At 38.9% G+C, this 23,208-nt stretch overlaps 1 protein-coding gene across 1 annotated transcript; it reads right to left on the bottom strand.

The window, feature by feature from the left end:
* Nucleotides 1–732: 732 nt before the first annotated feature.
* ints13 (integrator complex subunit 13) lies at nt 733–20,727 on the bottom strand. Its single transcript, XM_026943483.3, has 17 exons — nt 20,464–20,727; nt 19,469–19,718; nt 19,312–19,386; nt 18,913–19,115; nt 17,895–17,975; nt 17,643–17,733; nt 17,335–17,463; nt 9,106–9,187; nt 3,902–3,991; nt 3,627–3,716; nt 3,283–3,461; nt 2,862–3,026; nt 2,516–2,670; nt 2,021–2,251; nt 1,387–1,526; nt 956–1,091; nt 733–869 (listed from the first exon to the last, which is right to left on the bottom strand). The coding sequence occupies exons 2-17, from the start codon at nt 19,691–19,693 to the stop codon at nt 833–835; spliced, it is 2,109 nt and encodes a 702-aa protein (XP_026799284.1). The 5' UTR covers nt 19,694–19,718; nt 20,464–20,727; the 3' UTR covers nt 733–832.
* Nucleotides 20,728–23,208: the final 2,481 nt, after the last annotated feature.

Consider the following 23,208-nt stretch of genomic DNA (forward strand, 5'->3'; position numbering starts at 1 on the left):
GTCGGATGTTCCTTTCAGGGTTTGGGGTGACAACGGGTGCAGGGAGAAACTTTGGCCCTGGTGGAATTTAAGCTTTGGATTTTATTCACAAGTAATAACAAAAAAAAAAAAGGGTGTGATACTGAGGAACAGATCAGGCAGCAGTGTTACAGTCCCTAGTCTGTGGTGCTAAGCAGGAGTTCAGGTTTTGCAAACACTTTCTGTTTACAGGTGAATGTATATCCCTAACCTCACCTATTATTATAAGCTGTGACTGAAAGAATAGGGTTGCGAGTGCAGGTGGCAGAAATAAGGTTTCCTGGGCTAATTCTCTCCTAGGGTGAGGAGCTCGGCAATCCAGGAGAGCCTTGGAATAGAGCTGCAACTCTTCCGAATCGAGAGGAGCGAGTTGAGGTAGTTGATAGAGCTGTATCCTCCATACCCCACTAGACTGAGTGTGCAAGACAGACCCAGAACCCACTGGAGAGATTATATCTCACTGTTGGCTTGGGAACACCCCCAGGAGAAGCTGGAATCTGTGGCTGGGGAGAGAGAAACCTGGCCTGACCTTCTCAGCCTGTTGCTACAGAGACTCCCACCAGGACAAGTGGAAGGAAAATGAATGAATGAACACTTGAATGATCATAAATTATTTTTAAATGATCTCTTACTTAAACTACAAACTCTGTTTGCTGTCTACTGATTATAATAACATATATAAAATGTAGATAAATTTAGAATCAGACTCACGCGCAAGGTAAACAAACACCTAATAGTTGGGCTTTATTGTGTTTTAGATTTTATACAAATTCAGTAAAAAAGAAAAATCTTCCTCTTGGACATGTGCCATCCATCATCTGGTAGCTTTACCATTCTCATGGACATCTTTCCTGAAAAAAACAAAAAAAAAGTAAAACCATAAATAAACTGAAAGGTTTAGAGACACAAAACAGGACCAGGTGAGATGATAACTAACCCATTCTCATCTTTCAAGTGCTGGTACAGTTCTGCCTTGTTACTGATAGAGTTGAGCCTTCCAGCAAACTCGGGATGCTTTCTGGAATTGGCTTGAGTGATTCTACTGGTCCAGAGACTAAGTAAGGAGACAGGGCCTAAAAAAGAAGAATGCTCATTAGATACTACATTCCTACTATTTGCCAGGTTCTGAATACATGAACCTGATTTACTGTACTGTATGCACGTACACTTGTTATATATGCAACTCAAGTCAGGAACAAGCAAAAACTAAAAAAAATCTCTCCCCAAACATCCACATTACATGGAGTTCATCCACGAGCCTGCTCCCTCCTTGCCACATCATAGTACCAAGTCTTAACTTCCATATGATTAGAGCATGGCAGTGGTGAACAGGCCTGTGTTGCTGTCTCATGTAAATTAAAGACATACCTTTGGATTTCTCTTGGGGCTGGAGGTCCTCTAAAGTGAGTCTGGGTTTTTTATTGAATGGCTCTGGAGAATCTGGAGAGTCCTTAATAACCCCAGATTCACTTTCATTCTCTTTCTCTCGCTCCATTGCTCCCTTCAGTCTGAAGAAACAAAAACAGGCCAAGGCTAATTAATTTGGTGATTTAAAGCCATCCGAAACTTCTTTTGAAGTCCACAATGTTTTTCTATGATCTTATGGCTCCACAAACTTTAGAAAACATATTAGACAAAAGAAAAAGGCATAAAAAAAATTTCTATTCATATGAAAATTAGAAATGGCCCAACCACCCCTCTTCCCTGGTAAACCGGTGTAATAACAGGAGACAAGCAATTTCACAAGGCTTGAATTTGTATATTGGATCGGGTGATAGGCTTTTATATATAATGATGTAATAACACTTGGCTTATCATTTGCTCAGTCCTAAGTGAAGGAAAACAATGAAGCAAAACCGCAGCCTGTGCATGCAAAGTATTTCTGGAAAATTATTTGATCATAAAGAAAGTTTTATAAAGCTTAGAGTGATTTGTGTAAAAACATTTAAGTGGGTTTGAAATGGAAGTTGCAGCAAACAGATATATAATAAACCCTTCAAACCTTTCAGTGTCTTGAGTCCATCCTTTTTCCTCAGATTCTTTACCATTCTTTTCTGTTTTATCCTCTTTGTCATCCCTTTTCCTTCCCCGTTTTTTCCTCTCCTCTTCTTCTGGGGGTTTGCTTCGGCAGGCACTGATGCAGTCGAGAACTTGCTGGTGTCTCTCACTGGTTTCAACATGTGTCTTAACCAGAGTCTCCAACTCATTCCACATTATCCGGTACTGCTCATCTCTACAGCATACAAAGCTTATGTTGAGCTTGTGTTGAGTTGTGCTGGAAGTGACTAAATATAAAATTGGAACAAACTGCAAGTAATAAAGTGAAATTATATATATCTAGTAACTTTTATACATTACAATAGATTTTTAATCTATTAGACAACATGTACAAGTGAGTGACATCAAGACCAAACGCTATAATAGACCAGCTTTAAAAGATCTGCAATGCATTGCATATAAATAAATAAGCAAGTAACAGCTCTTTTGTGGTTATCACCGTTTGGGCCCTTTGCCCCTGGAGCCCACAGTAGAGATGGGTAAAGGGTCATTCTTCCTCTCCATATCCACCAAGTTGTACACCGTCTTTTGACATGTAAGAACGTCGTCCTCAGTCAAACTATCCTTTACTATCAGGTTTGCTAAAGGCACCACCTGAGGCAGTGGCAACAAAAGTGGAACAGAAATCAGACTTAATTTGATAGAAGTAATGGGATATGATCCACGTCATGAACTGCTGCTAGTCCTAGTTATTATTTAGTTATCATTTTTTGCACAAAATAAAAGTAATTAATAAAACTACCTGAAATAAAAGCATTGTGAAGAAATAAAAGCACATGACTCACCGCCTGCATATTGAAAATAGTGGTTTGGGAAATAATCATGGGCCAGTAACGTGTGTGCCGCTCCAGCTGGGCTTTTGCTCTTTCAAATGGTGCTCTCCCTGCAGCATCCTCTAGCATGTGTGGGAACGTAGTGAGGCGATTCTCCCTCATAAACTCTCCAAAGTCCTGCAAAAAGAGCAAAGTCAAAGCATGAGAGACAAGCTTGTGCTACAGTGCACAACCGAAGGAAAAGAAAAAGAAAGGTGCAGAAGTATTTCACAGACTGTGGAAATATTCCCAAGCTTCTTGTTTGTTGTAGTCATTGAATTACAAAAGGCGCTGTTAAATCTCAGGGATAAAACATCAAAATATCTTTCCTATATTTTTCTTTACAAGGGATGACGTGTCATGATTTGTGAGGAGGTTAAAATGACAGACTCACAGTAATGCGGTAGTCAGTAACCCGACCTCCGCAACCTTCACTGATGGAAGGAGGATCCTCCAGTGTGGAGCGGGTGCTATTGAGCATGTGCAGGAAGATCTCCCCTCCATGGCAACTCAGCATGTGACTGATCACCTTTGAGCCAGCTTTGCGGGGCTGCTCTAAGAGAACAGAGCGACCTGAAAGAAGGGGAGAAAAGATTACCGCTGTTCTTCTGTGTCCTTTTAACAGGTTTCCTGCTTCATTAACGAATGCATTTATAATTTATTTATTATATAACGATTTATATTTTTTCTTACATAAAAATATTTAGTAATAAAGATAGGAAGGAAGTTAAACATTACCATTTAACAGGAAGTTAGTGAGACATGAGGAGGGTCTACTATTGACATCCACAGGAGAGATCCGATAAGCTCCTGTGCAGTAATGCAGCTCTGGAACCGAATACAGCAACAGCATGTTCACAGTATATCAATAATGTATAATGTACAGTACAATGTATCGTGTATAATGTATAATGTATAATGTACAGTATAATGCATCGTGTATAATGTATAATGTACAGTATATCAATACATTTTACAAAGGCAAAACTTTACTTCTCCTGCTACACACTTACCTACACTGTTGGTGCGCGGAGTGCACCATTTGAGTGTAACAGTCTCTCTTATACCGCTGTCCTTGCTGCTGCCTCCCATGTGTATATCACCTGTAGATAAACAATACATGCTGAATGCTATGGCAGTATTTAATAGATTACTATTCTGTGTAAACTCTAGAGACTGCTGTGTGTGAAAATCCCAGGAGATCAGCAGTTTCTGAAAAACTCAATCCAGCCCATCTGCACCAACATCCACGCCACAGTTAAAGTCACAGAGATCACACTTTTCTTCATTCTGATGTTTGATGTGAACATTAACTGAAGCTCTTGACCTGCATGAGTTTATGCTGCTGCCACGTGATTGGCTGATTAGAAAACTGCATGAATGAGCGTGTGTACAGGTGTTCCTATTAAAGTGGATGGTAAGTGTATATACAAAGTGCAAATTTCTGTAATGCACATTTTGTTACAGATGTTTATTTTATGACTTCTGCATTATTGGGTCAGTACAAAAACATTTTTCAGCCAAACATTAAATTAAAAAATGTTTGTATGTTAGTAAATAAAGTAATAAAGACCACTTTTCAGACAAGAAACATAATGAAGCCTGCTGGGTTTTGATGCGCAAACAGAAGCAAGTGCGACAGTCAGAGTCTCCAGAAGAACTGTGGAGGTTTCTGTGGAAGTTTCTCCAAGACACTCAGTAAAACTCACCCGCTAATTTCTCTATAAAACTACACAAAGTGTACCGGAGACTACTGATGCATTTTTAAAAAGCAAAGGGCTTTCACACCAAACACTGACTGTGTTTAGTTTCTTACTGTTTATAGCGTATATTGTATGTATAAACACAACATTTTCATTATTTTTTAAGTTTTTTTTTTATTTAAAGCATTCCTTTTGCCTTTGCATATTTCTTTTCACAGTACTGAATATATATTACTAAACATATTGTGTACTGTGACAATATATCATTCATTCACATGTTCATTTCAGTGACACTGCATGCAGCATGTGATATGTCCTGAAACTAAAACTGAGTTTTTCCCATTAAACACAGAAAGCTTCATGATTGGTTCTCAACTCAACTCAACTTTTATTTATAAAGCACTTTCAAAACCATTAAAATGGACCAAAGTGCTGTCCATAGATAATAAAAATACCAAAATTCATGGAAATATAAAATAACAACAAGACATAACATCAAGAAAAGAATACAGCCAATCCTTCACAATTCTCCGACCTAATCAAACGCCGAAAGCTTGATAAAATAACTACTTATTAAATACTAATAAAATAGTATATAAACTAACTAAATAAATACTACTTATTATCTATGGACAGCACTTTGGTCCATTTTAACGGTTTTCAAGTCCTTTTTAAAAATGTCCATGCTTGATGAGAATTTTACAGATAACGGTAACACATTCCAGAGTGCAGGAGCCGCAACAGAAAAAGCCTCAACCGAGACCGTGGGACGGTTAGGAGCATAGATTGAGAGGAACGCAGATGACGTTGAGACTGGTAAGAGATTAACATGTCCTTTATATACTCAGGAGCCTGATTGTGCAATGCTTTATAGACAAACATTAACACCCTGTATCCTGTATTTTACAGGTAAGAGATATCAATACATTATATGAGCTCGTTTTCTGGTGTTTGTCAGAATTCTTGCAGCAGCATTTTGGACGTACTGAAGACGAGCAAACAGGGATTCACTTATGCCTAGATAAAGAGCATTACAATAATCCAACCGTGTGGAAATAAAGGCACGCAAAACAGTCTCCAAGTCCTTGTTTGAAAGGATAGGTTTCAGGTTAGACAATTTTCTTAACTGAAAAAAAGATGTTTTCACCACGCCGTTAACTTGACGATCAAAGCGGATTTCAGAATCGAAAATTACTCCAAGATTCTTCACATAACTATTATTGGACAACAGCCCATAACTTTCATTCAGGTCATTTCCAGGTAGTTTGTTCCCAAACATAATAAACTCAGTCTTATCCTCATGTAGTTGTAAAAAAATTATTTGATAGCCATCCCTTTACCTCAGTCAAACACTTATAAAAAGAAGCAAAAGATGTACAGCCATCACACGCCAAAGGAAAATAAGGTTGTAGATCATCAGCATACAAGTGATAATTAATATTATATTGCCTAAAAATTGACCCCAAGAGTAACATATATAATGAAAATAAAGTCGGACTGAGAACTGATCCCTGAGGAACCCCCGAAGTGATAGTCGCAGATGACGAAACATAATTTCCAATTTTAACTGAGCATGTCCTGTCCTGCAGATAGGAGGAAAACCACTTAAGGGCTACACCCTTAATCCCAACATAATCTCTAAGGCGTTCTATTAAAATCATATGATCTAAAGTATCAAAGGCTGCACTTAAATCTAATATCATTAAGGCAACACTTTTCCCGGAGTCAATACTTAACAAAATATCGTTTGTAACCTTTAATAATGCTGATTCTGTTTGGTCCTAAATCCAGACTGAAAAATATCCATTATGTTGTTTCCAATCAAAAAGTCAACAAGTTGATTATGGACAACTTTCTCTAAAATCTTCTTCATAAAAGGTCATTTGGAAATAGGCCTAAAATTTTTAAAATCCTGTCAATCTAAGTTCATTTCCTTTAAGACTGGTTCAATAACAGCATGCTTAAACTCTACTGTTAACTACTGTACACTACTGTTAATAATCGATAATATACTGGGACCGATAGTGTCTACCACCTCCTTAAACAATCGAGATGGAAGAATGTCAAAGAGAGGTAGTCGGCTTTAAATGCAAAATTATATCTTCCAACTGAGCTAAAGTAATCGATTCAAATTTACTCAAACAATGAGACGGATTTATTTTGTTATCCGACCGAATACGATTAACCTTATCAACAAAAAAACTTTAAAAAACTCTCACACAAATCCTTAGATGGAGTAGGGAAAAAATTAATAGACGGACTCAATACTTTATCTATGATTGAAAACAATACCTTCGGGTTATTTGAATTGTGCGATATAATCCGTGAATAATATGAAGATCTAGCGGCTTTAACAGCATTTTGATAATCTGATAGAGACTCTAAAAATATCATAAGATACTTGCAATTTATCTTTAAGCCACTTACTCTCTGCTTGCCGACAAACCCGCCTCATATTCCGAGTTAACCATGGTTGGTTTTTAACTTTATCACATCTCATTTTAAAAGGTGCAACATTATCCAAGATCTCTGAGACAACCCGATTAAAAGAGTTTACCAAGTCATCAGGTCCTATAGGGTGTAACATTGTACACTCAGTGGAAAAAGATGATTCAGTAGTAAAAGCAGTTGAAAAGGCACTAATAATAATAATAACACGGGACAAGAATGAAGGGGGCTGATAACAGAATGCATTTGTTGCAAAAGACAGGTTAAACCTAACAGGCATATGATCAGAAATAGCCATATCTTCAACACAGATATTTTCTATCGTTACCTCCAACGAGAAAACCAAGTCAAGTGTATGCCCATGATCATGTGTAGGTCCAGAGACACACTGAAATAAATTGAAAGAGTCAACTAAATCCAAAAATTCTTTGGCCATGGGTTTACCAGAACAAATAATCAAAATCCTGTCTGCGGATGGAATGACCACAGATAAAAACTCATCAAGAAAGTTCTTATTATAGCCAGGAGGCCTATATATCAAGGCACAAATCACTGGCGAGGGCAAGTCAATCTTCATTAACTGAGCTTCAAAACTCGTGAAACTTTCAACAGGCTGTAACTTGCACTTAATCATGTTATCAAAAATAACAGCCAGTTATTCAGTTCAGTTGGTTCAGTGTTTATGACACACCCGCTTCTTGTGCAGTCTGTGATAATCTAGCAATGAGTGACTGAAGCCCCAAGGCAGGTCAGAGTTGCCACGGCAACCCTCAGAGGGTATATACAGAGGGAACACGATCATCTTGAGTGTCTGCTCAGAGTCTCAGACAAACAGGCACGCAGTCGCTCAGAGGACGTGTAGGAAATCTGTTTCATTTTCCTTTCCTATAGCAGTAATCTTCTATGCACAGTTTTATTAAAAAGATCACCCACAACGTCCGACAGTATAAATATAAATTTTATTCTGCCTCAATCAGTTTAGTCCATCAATCTAATATTATATTAAATACATACATAAATATTTTTTATTCCAGCTGTGTTGTCAGGTGGAGTATTAGGCCTCAGTTTACCCTCATACATGCACAATGTAACCATGGCAACAAGCATAAATAATGGTTAGGTATGGCCTGTATTTACACTTCAGTATTGCTTTCGCTATTATTATATCATATATCAGTATTATATAGATAACATTATAATGCAGATAATTGCATTAGTATCAGAGTACTGTAAATAAGTTGATGATCAGATTGCTTCTCCAAGATGAAAACATAAGTCAATTATATTAGTTTAGACAACTAGATTTATTAAACACAACCGCTGCACACTACGCTGCAGACCCGAGGTGGGAAGAATCAGCTGGTGTGAAACCTTCATCCGAAAACAAATGAACTGTCTGCAATTCATTATTTGCAAGGATTCGATTTGTTTTCTGAATATTGTAATATTTTCAGCAACACCCACTTCATATTTAATATTAAGTATTATAATAATAATAATAATAATAATAATACATACAAAGCTTAACTGTATACATTTACTGCAAGTGTAAGCGTGTTGAATTAGACATGGGCAATCTAATCGAGTGGATACTCTACTCAAAACACAAAGAGTGTCAGACTCGTCCTCTATCAGTCCTGATGGATTAAAGTAGCAGTTCAGTTCAAGGTGTATTTCAGGTCACATGTGGTGGCATTTATATCCAGTCCCCTCCGAAAGTATTGGAACAGCAAGGCCAAGTCTTTTGTTTTTGCTATACACTGAAGACATTGGGGTGTGAGATCAAAAGATGAATATGAAACGATAGACTAGAATTTCAGCTTTCATTTGCTGATATTTACATCTAGACGTGTTAAACAACATAGAACATGGTACCTTTTGTGCCAAATTCTGAAATTCTCATCTATCGTCTCATTTTCATCTTTTCATCTCAAACCCAAATGTTGTAAGTGTACAGCAAAAAAAAGTTAAAAAAATAAATGTATATCTACCATTAAAGCACAGACATTTAATAACTTCTTACTGACCACATGTAAGAAAAAATGTAAACAAATGATGGCACATACCATTCTTGAACTCTATGTGAGCATCTCGATGGTGCAGAAGCTCGACATCGTAGTTGGCAGAAGTGTTGGCGTGCTGTTCCTCCTTCATTTTGACAGAGAGCACACAGATACATAAATAGTCAAGTTTCACCAGAAAGAGTAAGAAAATGAGAGAGAGAGAGAGAGAGAGAGAGAGAGAGAGAGAGAGAGAGAGAGAGAGAGGGGTGTAATGATACTGTGCATCGTATCATATCTTCCCATATCAGGGTTTCAATTCAATGCATCTGCATATAAAACAATACAATCAACAGACTGCATAATAAAATAGGCTATTTGTCATTAGACTTAATCAAGCCCACACTCCCTACTCTGAAGAAGTAGCTTCCTCTTTGTCTCAAATCAGCAGAGGCTACAGGAGTGTATTAAAAAACAATACACACTTCACCTACGCACGCTGATTTTCATGAGCTAATATGCTAACATACTACATACTAACACTAATACCACGTAATATCATGTAGATGGCACTGACTAGCTGGATTATTTTTAAAAAACATTTAATACCATAAAATATTTATTTAAAAAAATATTTCTTTGCAGCGTTTCAATCAACTAAAACTACTACAGCACTCTTAACTAGGTTTAATTAACCAGCAGGTCACTAACTGCTATACAACATTACTGACATTTAACAGATAATCTGTTACAGAATGAGAATATTATCAAGTGTTTATAGCAACCAAATGAGCCACTCAAACTAACACGAGGTGACGGTATTCTGTACATTTTTACTTGTTCCGCACACGTTTTTGCTACATGTTTTACGTTGCATTTCAAGCCTTGATTTCAATTCTGACCAAAAAAAAGGCAAAATTAATATCCACTGTCTGTCTCACTAACTGACACACCGTGGTTTTAAATTAATTTCTCTTGCCATGTGAGTGAGGTGAATCATTTTCAGTGTGGAATCGACTTCAGGCTGATTGTATCAAGACAACACTGGATCATATCATGATGACTTTTAAATTTGTGTACCGTTACACCCCTGAGAGAGAGAGAGAGAGAGAGAGAGAGAGAGATTTAAGAAGACATGAAAAGAGAACAGACTAAAACTCCACACAGCACAAGGAACAAGAGCACTACATTGTATCTGGGGAAAATATCACCTATAAGGTGAGAGTTGAGGTGAGCATTAAGAAAGAGCTTCCGTTTTCATCCAGCGTCTCACTAATCACATGACTAAAAGACTGACACACTTTCACAACTGTGAATGAAATGTTTTCAGCATACTCATTAATCAAAATATGCCTTTCTTTAAAAATAGAATTGATCTTTTAAAATTAAAAATACTTAATGTTTCTAACCTATGTTTGGGCAATTTTTGTATCCTTTCTCTAACCTGTGCCACATTCTCATTTCCACATTTCACTGAGAACCTCAAACCTACTAAAACTGAAATTTGGTGCAGTGACAAATTATACTCCAACAAGTATCAAAAGACATGTTACAGCTTTAGGAACATTTCAAATTAAATTCAGGAATCTATTTTTAATCCATCTTTCCAGTGATGTGAACCTAATAATTATCTTTGGTCCAAAGACACCATGTCCTTTACTATCCTGAATTTTGATTAGAGGACAGGTGTTAAGCACTGAGGAACATGCCAATTAACATCACACTCGCTCACTTTGTCCATGAAGTGTATGACTCAGGTTCCAACCTGTATTACGTGACCAGAAAATTTGCAGGATGGAATATAGATTAAAGGAAGAATGTGAGGCAAAAATTACAGAATAGCCTTCCACTCTTCCTATTTCCGGCACAGGTCATTGTTTGGTAATGACTATATGACTTTCATTTAGATAGAAGCTGTATGACTGAGGGAGGCATGCATCCTGGGGTTCTGAGATTAGCTCTGGAAGCTTTAGAGTACTGACCTGCACAGAGACATTTAATGTAGGCTAGTAAAACAAACAAAAAATACACCATGAAAACAGCAGTCATGACAAAGCTGAAAAACAGACACATGAAAACAGTAAAGGTTCAGATTTTAGAACAAAAAAGTTATTAGATTACATTCGGGAGCCTCTTTGCTGACTGGTTTTAATAGTTTTAAAAGTATTTCTATTCACTTGAAAGCTGTGGCCAGGCGCTGAGGCTTTACCACAGAGCTGTCAAATCCAGTGTGGCCCCTAGATTTTTTTCTCAAAGTTAGACCATTTGATTCTTCCACTGTTGCTGCATGTAGAGAATATATCCAGAAAATATTCAGACCCCTTCAGTTTTTGCACACTTTATTGTGTTACAGATTTAATTTAAAACAAACTTTTTGGCCATCAATCTACACACAATAACCATAACGACACAGCAAAAGCAAGTTTTTAGAAAGTTTTGCAAATTTATTAAAAATCGAAATTGAAATCTCTCATTCAGATAAGTATTCAGACCCTTTATGCAGTACTTTGTAGACGCACCTTTGGAAGCAATTACAGTGTCGAGTCTTCTTAGGTACGTCTCTATAAGCTTTGCACACTTGGATTTGGGCAGTTTCTCCCACTCTTCCTGTTAGATCCTCTCAAGCTCAATCAGACTGAACGGGTCTGTGAGCGGCTATCTTCAGGTCTCTCCACAGGCGTTCTATGGGGTTAAGTCTGGGCTTTGCCTGGGCCACTCAAGGACATTCAGAGTCTTGTCCCGAAGCCACTCCAGCATCGTCTTGGCTGTATGTTTCAGGTCGTTGTCATGCTGAAGGTGAACCTTAACCCCGGTCAGAGGTCATGTGAGCTCTGCGGCAGGTTTTCTTCAAGGACCTCTCTGTATGTCACTGTATTAATTCTTCACTCAATTCTCTCCAGTCTCCCCATCCCTGCAGCTGAGAAGCACCGCCATAGCATGATGCTGCCACCACCATGCTTCACCATAGGGATGATATTAGCCAGCTGATGAGCACTACTTTCACCAGATGTATTGCTGGGTGTTCAGCCCAAACAGTTCAATTTTTGTCTCATGAGACCAGAGAATCACTTTCCTTGTCCTTTAAGTGCCTGCCATATACCTTTTACTCAGGAATGGCTGCCATCTAGCCACTCTACCATAAAGTCTTGATTGACTGAGCATTTCTGAGATAGTCGTCCTTCCAGTAGGTTCTTACATCTCTGTAGGGAATTCTGAAGGTCTGTTAGAGTAGCCAGTGAGTTCTTGGTCACCTCCTTGACCAAGGCCCTTTTTTTAGCCCAGTTTGACCAGATGGCCAGCTCTAGTGGTGGTTCCAAACTGCTTCCATTTCACAGTGATGGATGGCACTGGGCTCATGGGAACATGCCAAGCTTTAAAAATGCTTTTATACCCTTGCCCCAATCTATGTTTCGAAAGAATTTGTTTGTGGAGGTCTGCTAAGAGCTCCTTGGACTTCATGGCTTAGTTTTTCATCTGACATGTAAAACAGGATGCACCAATGAGCTCAACTGGGAGTGCCTTAGCCAATGGTTTGAATACTTAACTAAATTAAATATTCCAGTTTTTGATTTTTAATAACATTTAGTTCACATTTCTAAACACATTTTTACTTTGTCATTATAGATTATTGTGTGTAGATTAATGGCCAAAAAAATTCCATTTTAAATTAAATATACAGTACAATAAAGTGCAAACAGTAAAGGGGTCTGAATACTCTGAACCCATAGTATATGGTTGGCATGTTCTTAACTTCTAGATTGTTTTGCATCTGAATTACCCTCTACTGCTCTCCTCTAGCATTTAAGGTTTTAGCTTGTAGTTAGCTCTTTTACTTGCTTTTAATTTCATTTTTACTCTGTAGACGCATTTCTCAGATTTTGAACCAGGCTCTCGAATGACAGGGTTCAAGCACAGCCTTCAAGCCTACCATCAACCAACTAAGACAAATCACAAACAACACTTCCTCTTCTTACAGACAATCATGCTTAAACTGATACAAACTCCCATGGAAAATTACAGTACTCAAAACAAAGATTCTTGTGATACTGCCAGAACATCTACCAAGAAAGGATATGAAGAATGGCTGCAAAATTTCCCCAGCATTCGAGGATAAGTCAAAAGAATCTAATGACAGCACAGCTAGCAAAACCAAACCTTGATAATTCAGTAGATTTCCAGAAGTTTGAGAAAGTTCAATCAAAACTAAATCACTGATATGCTCTCTCCCCAAGGCGATGATCTCCACATTAAATGAACCAAGCGATCATTCAGCCAGAAATCCTAAACATGGACTTCACCAAACTATTTAAATACGCTGACTAAACCTATACAAACACAAGCCACACATAAATAAAATAAAAAATTAAATCAAATTTAAATGCATAACACTTTTAACAGTGAGAATTATCACAAAGCAGTTTTACAGAAATGCAGATGTAGATTTAGATCCCTGATGAGCAAGCCAGAGGCAACAGTGTAAAGGAAAAACTGCCTAAGACGATGTGACTCACTCCGCCCATAAACCCCAGATCTGCACATTTAACCAAAAGGAAAGCTATTTAACAAAATGCCTGAATAAACAAATAGGTTTAAACTTACACTTGACTGACCGCATCTTTTGATCAAAGCAGGGGCGGATCATAAGAGACCAACTGTTCATCATGAGTCATGTGCTGTGTCAGAAGCTTTATAGTTCACTACTAGCTTTCTATAATCAGTGCAAAATTGTACTGGGAGCCAGTGCAGTGTGGATAAGATAGGGGTGATATGAAACTTTCTGGGTCTGATTGCTGTATTCTGGACTAACACATCCAGACAGCAAGGTGTTACAACAGTCAAACATAGAGGTATAAAAGCATGAACTAGTTTATCTGCATCATGTAGCATTATATTTCTTATTGTAGTGATATTTCTTAGATTAAGAAAGGCTATACTTACAATATTATCTACATGAGCTTCAAATGAGAGACGGGAGCACATGAGGTAACTGAAAGACCATCCAGAGTTACTGTGTAATCAGAAAGCTTACTTCTAGCTGCATGTGGTCCTAATAAGCGCACTTCTGTCTTGTCAGAATTAAAGTTGAAGCATCCAGTGTCTAATGTCCTTTACACATTCCTCACTTAAGCTTTATTAAGCTGATGTCATCTGACTTTGCTGAAATATACAGCTGTGTGTCATCGGCACAGCGCTGAACGCTAACACCATGTTTACGGATAACCCAGATTGTGCCTATAGTTAGACTCAGGCCAAGGTCATGTTTTTTTTTTTTTTTTTTTTTTTTTTTTTTTAAATCTGTGGTTTGATAACTGTTAGTTTAAAGGATTTAGGTACACAGCCCATGCTAAGGGGGCAGATGGTTATTTTTAATCAAGGTTGGATTGTTTCTGCTAGTATTTCTTTAAAAAAAAATTGAACACATTAGAAGGAAATTCAGAGCACACTACTACTACATACTGTTGGTTTTTGTGCCTCTATGGTGGTCTTGTTCATAGTTAACTACTACTTATACCTAGTTACTACAGTTTTAAATAAGAATCTAGTATTATTTTTGTTATCTTCTATTAGGGTGGAGAAAAATCTAGCAGCACTAAGAGCCTTTCTATAGCTGAGACGGCTCTCCTTCCATGCAATCTGGAATACCACCAATTTATGTTCTGATGTCTGAATGGTCTGATTGAAGTGAGTGTGATCACTACACCATCGTGCTAGTTTTTTCTTTCTTTTAAGTGAGGCTACATTATCTAGAGTGTAGCAGAACACTGACTCTTCAGTCACATTCGAGTTAATCTGGATAAATCTGGGAGATTGTCAATAAAACAGTATGCGACGTGATTGGATGCTTGATGTCATAGCATGGTGAAGTGCATATATTCTGACTAAGACAGATTTTAAGTGAAATGAGGTAATGATCTGAGATGATTTCAGACTGGATAGAGTGACTATCTTTGTCATCTTGTGTGCTATTATGTTCTGATTAACCCCGACTGAGTCTAAAGTAGACACAAACACTGCTCTCAGAGGTTCTTGTAAGAACTATTACTGCTTTTTCCACCGAAAGTCTGCAAATTCCTGCAAAAATTCAGAATAGGGCCCTGGTGACCTGTAAATACTAATTAGTGGAAACTGAGTAGAATTTTTTGTAGCTATGCTCACTGTTAGTAAAAAGGACCTTCATATACCTCTGTGTAACCCCTAGTGCATCCTTATAAATAACAGTGATGCCTCTGCCATTTAGACAAGGATGGTGTACTGTAATATAGCTGTATTTGGGAGCTGTATTGACCCTAAAAGGCCAGATTTACCTGCTATAAGCTACATCGCCACGCCACAATGGCATGGCAGGAGTTTATCCCTGGGTCAGTACAGGTCTACGGTGGTACCTAACTGAACCACACACTCGATGTGTCGCTGATTATTAACTACTGTATCTTTAAACAACTTTCATCTCAACACTGGAACAGAACCAAGTGATTCTCCTGCTCATAACCTGACAAACACGAAAAATACTACAGTTGGGTCAGCAAACAATTCTGTTTTTTTTCTCATGTTTGCTTTGATTTTGTGTTAAAACTCTTCAAGCAGTTTTAGCAACACTTCATATGGTAACTAACTAATGTTGACATTGATGCTTCCTCCGACAAGTAATATTTTTGTTGCTGTAGGTTTACATAACCAGCTTTGTCAGCTAGCTAGCCAGCTAAAAGCAAATAACCAGAAAACCTCCTAACATCATTAATTTCAGTAGACATCATCACGAACAGTGGTGGCCCAAAGCTATTTGGCAATCGAGGCGAAATTTTCCATTCCTCTGGCTTTAGCGTAAAATTGAATGTGAGTGAACTTTGAGCGCAGTGTGAAGGCGTGCACCGTGTGTGAGAGCATGAGATTGCTGCTACAGACAGAGCAGAGCTGCTGCACTGTGGTGTAAACTGGAAAACCATCTGCATTTTTTTTCCTTTGTTTCATGGCCTTCCCTGTGTAATGAAAAATGACACAGAAAAATGATCCAATATTATATATCTGTGAGTGGCAAAAGTATGTGAACCTCTAGGATTAGCAGCTGATTTGAAGGTGAAATTACTCAGAAAAAGAGTTGTTGATGCTCACCAGAGTTACCAGAAACGTTTAGTTGCAGTTATTGCTGCACAGGGGCGTCCCACCAGATACTGAAAGCAAAAGTTCTCATACTTTTGCCACTCACAGATATGTAATATTGCATCATTTTCCTCAATAAATACATTTCCAAGTAAAATATTTTTGTCTCATTTGTTTAATTGGGTTTTCTTTATTTGCTTTTAGGACTTGTGTCAAAATCTGATGTTTTAGAGTTCTACATATTTATGCAGAAAAATAGAAAATTCTAAGTGGGCAGAACTTGATGGTTCTTGAGGCTTTTTTTGAGCCAGAATAGCAGGAGGAAGTGCTATCTATATTCAATAAGTTTCATGTCTACAATATAAGGACAGATTATAGGTGATTTTAACCATGCGTACGCAAGATGGCTTCCGTGCCTTTCCTGTGGTCGTTTAGGCCGTCGCTTGTGCACATCGTGGAAATGAATGCTACGTGTCTGTACTAAATGTGAATAGTACAGCACAATGTGCCACTGTGTCCGCAACTGACTCAACACACCACTGCTGTGTCCCAAAGTGCATATTTATGCACTAACAGGTTTTCCTATTACAGGTGGTGTTTGAATTTTAAAAAGCTCTCATGTAGTCCTCTGTTTCGCGAACCCATCTTCTGGATTTTCTAGATTAGTAACTACTTCTGAACGTAAGGTCTAATTTTCAACTTGAGATGCAGCTCATGACAACAATCATGATGACAGCAGAAAGTTTTAACAGAGCTCATCCATCGGTTTAATACCGCTGTTCATGAAATGGCTAAACATTTTACAGTTTGACTTGAAAACCTGACAAACAAGGATGTTTTAACTTTTTAATCCTCCCGATTGTAAACAATGCTGCTTGCGTTGTTGCTGCTTCTGCACATGCACAAAGTCATGGTCTGCTTGATTCGCAGAGAAAAAGAAAACAATACTTTCAGTTTATCATATTGTGTTATTCAATTTACATAGAGATGCAGATTGTATGCTATTTTGCATTTCGCATAGACATTAAAATAAAATACCCTTGGAGAAACAGAGCTAGTCCAGTGAAAAGCATTCTCAGTACTTGGAAACAACGTAAGAGTGAGGTGAAAACAATGAATTAAAAACACAGTTAGTAGACTAGACCATTTTTGAATGTGCTGTGTTTTAAATCCTCATGTAGGAGGTGTAGATCTTACCTTCATGGGGATGTTAGTGATGGTGGTTGATGCCAAGTCAAAGTGCTGCTGCACCAGCACGTTCAGTTTGGAGGCTAGGTGCCTCCCAGCACGTACACTGTGCACCTCACTGCTTAGCACAGACGTCATCTAATAAACATTACAGTTCAATGATGAGGAAAGTCGTTTAAATCCATTACTAGGGACTTCAATCAAATGAAGCTTAGGGAAAGTATTAATGCTTTCAGATTATGATACCACAAGAAGGTCGAAGACTAGCCTAGTGCTAGACTAGCTCTCTTAAAAATTACATTTGCAAAATGACTAACCTCTTTCTTCTGCCGGTCTGATACCAAGGTGTCGTCTCCTTGTGGGTAGATATGGACCAGCACAAGCTCACACTGCTGAATGGGCATAAGTCTGCACAAAATACATATTACACGCCTTAACGCCTTTTACTAGGCGCGCTAATACTGAATTAAAGGCAGAAAAGGCATTTAGCATCATGCTAATTAAACATTTTGCTACTTGTAAGTTATATTAGCATTTTTGAAAGTAGTATTTTAATACACTAAACACACCTGTCAGATCCAGCAGCTAGCTTGTTCTGTTCCTGAATAGTTTCTAACACATAGTCCTCCAGCATCCGTACGTGTGTGTCACTGAGAATAAGACAGTCTGTTTAATGCACAGGAATCCACTTCTTATGATTAAATAAGTTATCTCTCTGATGTGTTGGAATTTTTATTCTCCCCCAAATAGGCTGAGCATGAGGATACAAGTCTTATTACTTAAGTCTATCAAAATGTCTTTGGCAATGAACACTGTGTCCAAGAGCCGTGGTCATGAGCTTCAGTTAATGTTCACAGCAAACATCAGAACGAAGAAAAAGTGTGATCTCTGTGACTTTAACTGTGGCCTGGTTGTTGGTGCCAGATGGGCTGGCCTGAGTATTTCAGAAACTGCTGATCTCCTGGGATTTTCACACACAGCAGTCTCTAGAGTTTACACAGAATGGTGCGAAAAATGAAAAAACATCCTGTGAGTGACGGTCTGTGGGTGATAAGAGAGTCAGAGGAGAATGTCCAGTTTGATGTGCGTTCTGAGATGCTTTTCTGCTCACCACAGTTGTAAAGAGTGATTATTTGAGTTACTATAGACTTCCTGTCAGCTCAGACCAGTCTGTCATTCTCCTCTGATCTCTCATCAACAAGGTGTTTCAGCCTGCAGACCCTCAGCTCACAGGATGTTCTTTGTTTTTCGGACCATTCTGTGTAATCTCTAGAGACTGTTGTGTGTAAAAATCCCACAAGATCATCAGTTTCTGAAAAACTCAAACCAGCACATCTGATACCAACATCCATGCCACGGTTAAAGTCACAGAGATCACACTTTTTCTTCATTCTGATGTTTGATGTGAACATTAACTGAAGCTCTTGACCTGCATCTGCAGGATTTTATGCATCGTGCTGCTGCCACATGATTGGCTGATTAGAAAACTGCATAAATAAGCAGGTGTTCCTATTAAAGTGGATGGTTGGTGTACATTACATTTCGATAATAAGAACAAAAGCCTCATTGGATCTCTGGTTTGTTTACCTTTTTGCGTTAGTAAGGCAGATGATGCGCCCCCTGTTGGACACTCTGTGTGCCACGTCTACGAGAGCAGTCCGGGCCTCATGCTGGTACTCCGTAATCTTGCAAAGAGACTCCACTGCTGCCACCAGTCCATGCAAAATACTGCAGCATTCTGGATCCTCGTGTGGGTTGGGAGGCCCTACAGCTGCCAGTGCGGTCATTAACTTTAAAGAGACAAGGTTACAGCTGCATGATACGGGCAGAATATCGTCATATAATTATACTACTACATAACAGGTTTGTGATATGATATGTGGTATGCACTAAGATCGGAAAGAGGCAGTGATTTCATTTCACTGTGATTTATTTGTGGACAAAAAGTAACGTATGGTTTAGAGCAAGCTGAGACGTTTGTTTTACCTCTTGAACACTCTGGTCTTCCTCTCTCCAAGTATTCAAAATGTGGCATTCTGAATCGCTAACAATGTAGTTTACCTGTTTAAAAAAAGTACAAGCTGAAAAAACACCACTGCTCACAACATCGTGAAATCAGTCTGGAATTAGGTGGATGTCTTACGAGTTTTTTAGTAGGGTAGATATCATAGAGAATACGGCAGTACTCCATGGAGCACTCCACAGCACATGTCCAGAGAGATTTAGAGACAGGAGCTAGAGGGATCATGCTCTGCGCTCGGCTTTTGGTCAGCATGTCACATTCAATCTGCTGCCTGCTCGACTCAGCCATGTAGGGGCAGTGGTCAACCACAAACACGGTCTTGTGAGAGACTGAGAACAGCTTCATCGTGCTGGTATCCAAGGCTGATTACCTGTACACATCAGCATGCAGTATCAAGTGTTAGTTAATAGCACATGAAAAATAAAGCTTTACTCTATTGGTTCAGTAGCTGAGCTTCTGCATGGAGTTCTGCATGTTCTCATCGTGTGTATGTGGGTTTCCTCCCGTCTCCCAGAAACACACCAGTAGGTGTGAACGAGTGTTCCTGGGACAGGCTCCGGATCCAGGATAAAGCGGTCACAGAACATGATTAATGAATGAATGAACTGATTCCTGAAGAAGAAGAAGAGGTATCAAAAGCAAGGGAACTTAAGTTTCATATACGCTTTATTAATTAAATAAGTAAATATTAATGGCAGTATTCTTCATGGAACTTTTTATTTGGCTCAGATGTACTTTAATAATTAAAGTATTAATTAATGATCATGTATCTCACAATGCAGAGCTGTTCTTTATTCACTTGTATGCATCACTAATCGGGTTTATCTCTCCATTATTTACACTTACAGCATGCCACTTCCCTACACTGTACCCATTCTGAATGCAAAACAAGTAACTCTTTAGACTTTAGCTACGGATGTGAATAAGTTTACAGATGTTTCCAGGTGTTTCCAGGTGTTTCCAGACTGCTGTTTTGACACAGTGTGAGCTCCGAGCACGCACCGTTAGCCTACTGCTAGCTTCTAGCCTGAGCCACATACCGCAGGAGCTCTGCTGCTCGCTGCGGGTGAAACCTGAGCTCGCAGCTGAAGTGTGGATGTGATGAGGATACCGACCGTGTGAGGTGTCTGATGCAAAGCTCCACTCGCACAGCCACAAGGCCTCAAGCTAGCCGGCTAGCCATGACCACACTGAGCTCCGGGGACAAACACTATCCTAACCGCTTACTCTTCTCGCCACTAGTCCGTGTAATAAAACAGCCAACAGTTCACACTTTTATTAACTCACAAAACATCAGAAAAAACTAGCTGCCTTGGAAACTTCAACACTATACAGGATATTGTGTGCACATATTGGGCGCACAATCAAAACATTCCGTACAAGCACAAGAAGACTGCAAATGGTTCCGGTGTTGTGTCGAATTCCGACTACCTTCATGTTCACGCTAAAAACTGTTTATACACGGCTCATATACACACACTATACGGCCAAAAGTGTACGAACACCTGGCCATAACACTCAGATGTGCTTTTTGAACATCTCATTCCAGATTTATTCCCCTGTGTTTGCTGTTATAATGAGCTCCACTCTTCTGGGAAGCTTTCCACTAGATGTTGGAGCGTGGCTGTGGGGATTTGTGTTCATTCAGCTACAAAAGCATTAGTGAGATCAGGCGCTGATGTTGGGTAAGGAGTCTCCAGTTCCAGTTCATCCCAAAGGTGTTCAGTGGGGTTGAGGTCAGGGCTCTGTGCAGGACACTCGAGTTCTTCCACTCCAACCTTCACACACCATGTCTTCATGGAGCTCGCTTTGTGCACAGGGGCATTGTCATGCTGGAACAGGGTTTGAGTCTCTTAGTTCCAGTGAAGGGAAACTAAAGCTACAGCACACAGAGACGTTCTATACAACTGCGTGCTTTGTGGTAACAGTTTGAGGAAGAACCACATATGGCTGTGATGGTCAGGGGTGCACATACTTTGGCCATTTAGTATATGTATGTACTCATATATACAGTGGGGTCCAAAAGTCTGGGAGCACTAGTGAAAATGCTTCTATTTTGCATTCTTTTGTAATTTAATACAACAAATTTCATTACAAATTATTTTATTGACAACTTGAGGGAAACATAGAGTCTTTGGAACATTGAAATGAATTTCAGAGTTTCTTAGTATTTGGTTCGTCTCCTTTTTGCTTCAGTGACAGTGTGACTCGAGCTGGCATGGACTCCACAAGTTCATGCAAAACCTTATGATCCATTTTAGATCAAATCCAGCGGAGTGTCGTCTGATCACACGCTTCAGTATGAAGCAGTTAGCCTACTCACTATCACACTGAACTTACATTTAAATAGGGACCTAGATATTGTGTAGAATCTTGAATATTAAATATGTAAGATATTGAACATGTATGTTCTTCGTTTTTCGTGTTTCAAAATTCTAAAACCTTCTGTTTATTTCCAATTTAAAAAAAAAACAAATCCCAGATTTTAAATGTGGTCTGAGACTTCTGGATCCCTCTGTGTATATAAATTACTCATACCAGTTCACGTGTTACAGGATAGGCATACCACTGCTGCTTATTTACTTAAGATTTCTGTTGTTTCTGTTGTTCTGTTGTTCTCTTGCGAGATTACAGGTAATCTTTAAATTTCCTACGCAGCAAACAGCAATACTGCACAAAAAACAAACAAATCAGGGGCATTACAAAGAAAGACAATTCCATTTAACAGACTGAAAATGTTGCTGGTGTTGAATAGTTTCAGTTATGACTACAAATATTAAGTGAGCGTTATGAACACAGTGTAATTTCACGATATAATTAGACACTTCACTCTGATATGAGCCGCACCTCCTGGTTGCAGAAATGTAACAGAAGCAATGACTATATACACCACCGTTCAGAAAAAAGATGGCATCATGAGGAAGGAGGATTATCCAGAAATACTGAAGCAACATCTCTAGAAATCAGCCAGAAAGTTCAAACTTGGGTCTTCTAGCAGGACAGTGAAGCTAAACACACCTCCAAAGTTGTAACAAATGGCTTAAAGACAACCAAGTGAAAGTGTTGGAGTGGCCATCACAAAGCTCTGACCTGAATCCCATAGAGAATTTGTGGCCTGAACTGAAAGCGTGTCTGAGTGAGGAGGCCCACAAACCTGACTGAGTTACACCACTTCTGTCGGGAGGAAGGGGCAAAAAATCCACCAAAGTATCGTGAGAAGCTTGCGGAAGGCGACCCCAAGACCTGATTCAAGTTCAGGCAAATAAAAGGCAATGACACCTAATACTAACAACGGTTATATTCACACAGCAGGAAAAAGTAGCCCAAATCTGATCTTTTTCTTCAAAAGTGACACAGATTTGCTACTTGCATGGCTGTGTGAACAGCAAAAACACACTCAATCTGACGTTTTCAATTCCAATTTGGGCCACTTTCATATGCGGGACCAAAATCCGCTATGTATCTGGTACGTGGCAATATGACCTCTCTCTAAGCAGGGAGATCAGAATTCCTACAACTGTTACATCAATCAAACTCATCATTTGTCATAATCTCGCACTACTGAGAAGGAAGGATGGAGGATACCAGTGAAGGAGGATTTCAGTGGTGGGACAGTGAGGTAACAGACCTCATAAACATTTGGAGTGACGTTGCTGTACAAGGAAAATTAGAAGGCACATATCACAACTGCTCCATGTTTGAAGAGATCTGAAAAGAAATGGCTGAACATGGCCATAGCAGAACCTGGCTGCAGTGCCAAAGGAAAGTTAAAAGTTTAAAAGCAAAATTTAAAGAAACCAAGGACGTGAACCAAAGAAGTGTCTGAATAACGTGCCCTTTTCACAGCCAGCTTCTACGCA

The sequence above is a fragment of the Pangasianodon hypophthalmus genome, chromosome 18 (genome assembly GCF_027358585.1).
Source record: "Pangasianodon hypophthalmus isolate fPanHyp1 chromosome 18, fPanHyp1.pri, whole genome shotgun sequence".
In the NCBI taxonomy this organism is placed as follows: Eukaryota; Metazoa; Chordata; class Actinopteri; order Siluriformes; family Pangasiidae; genus Pangasianodon; species Pangasianodon hypophthalmus.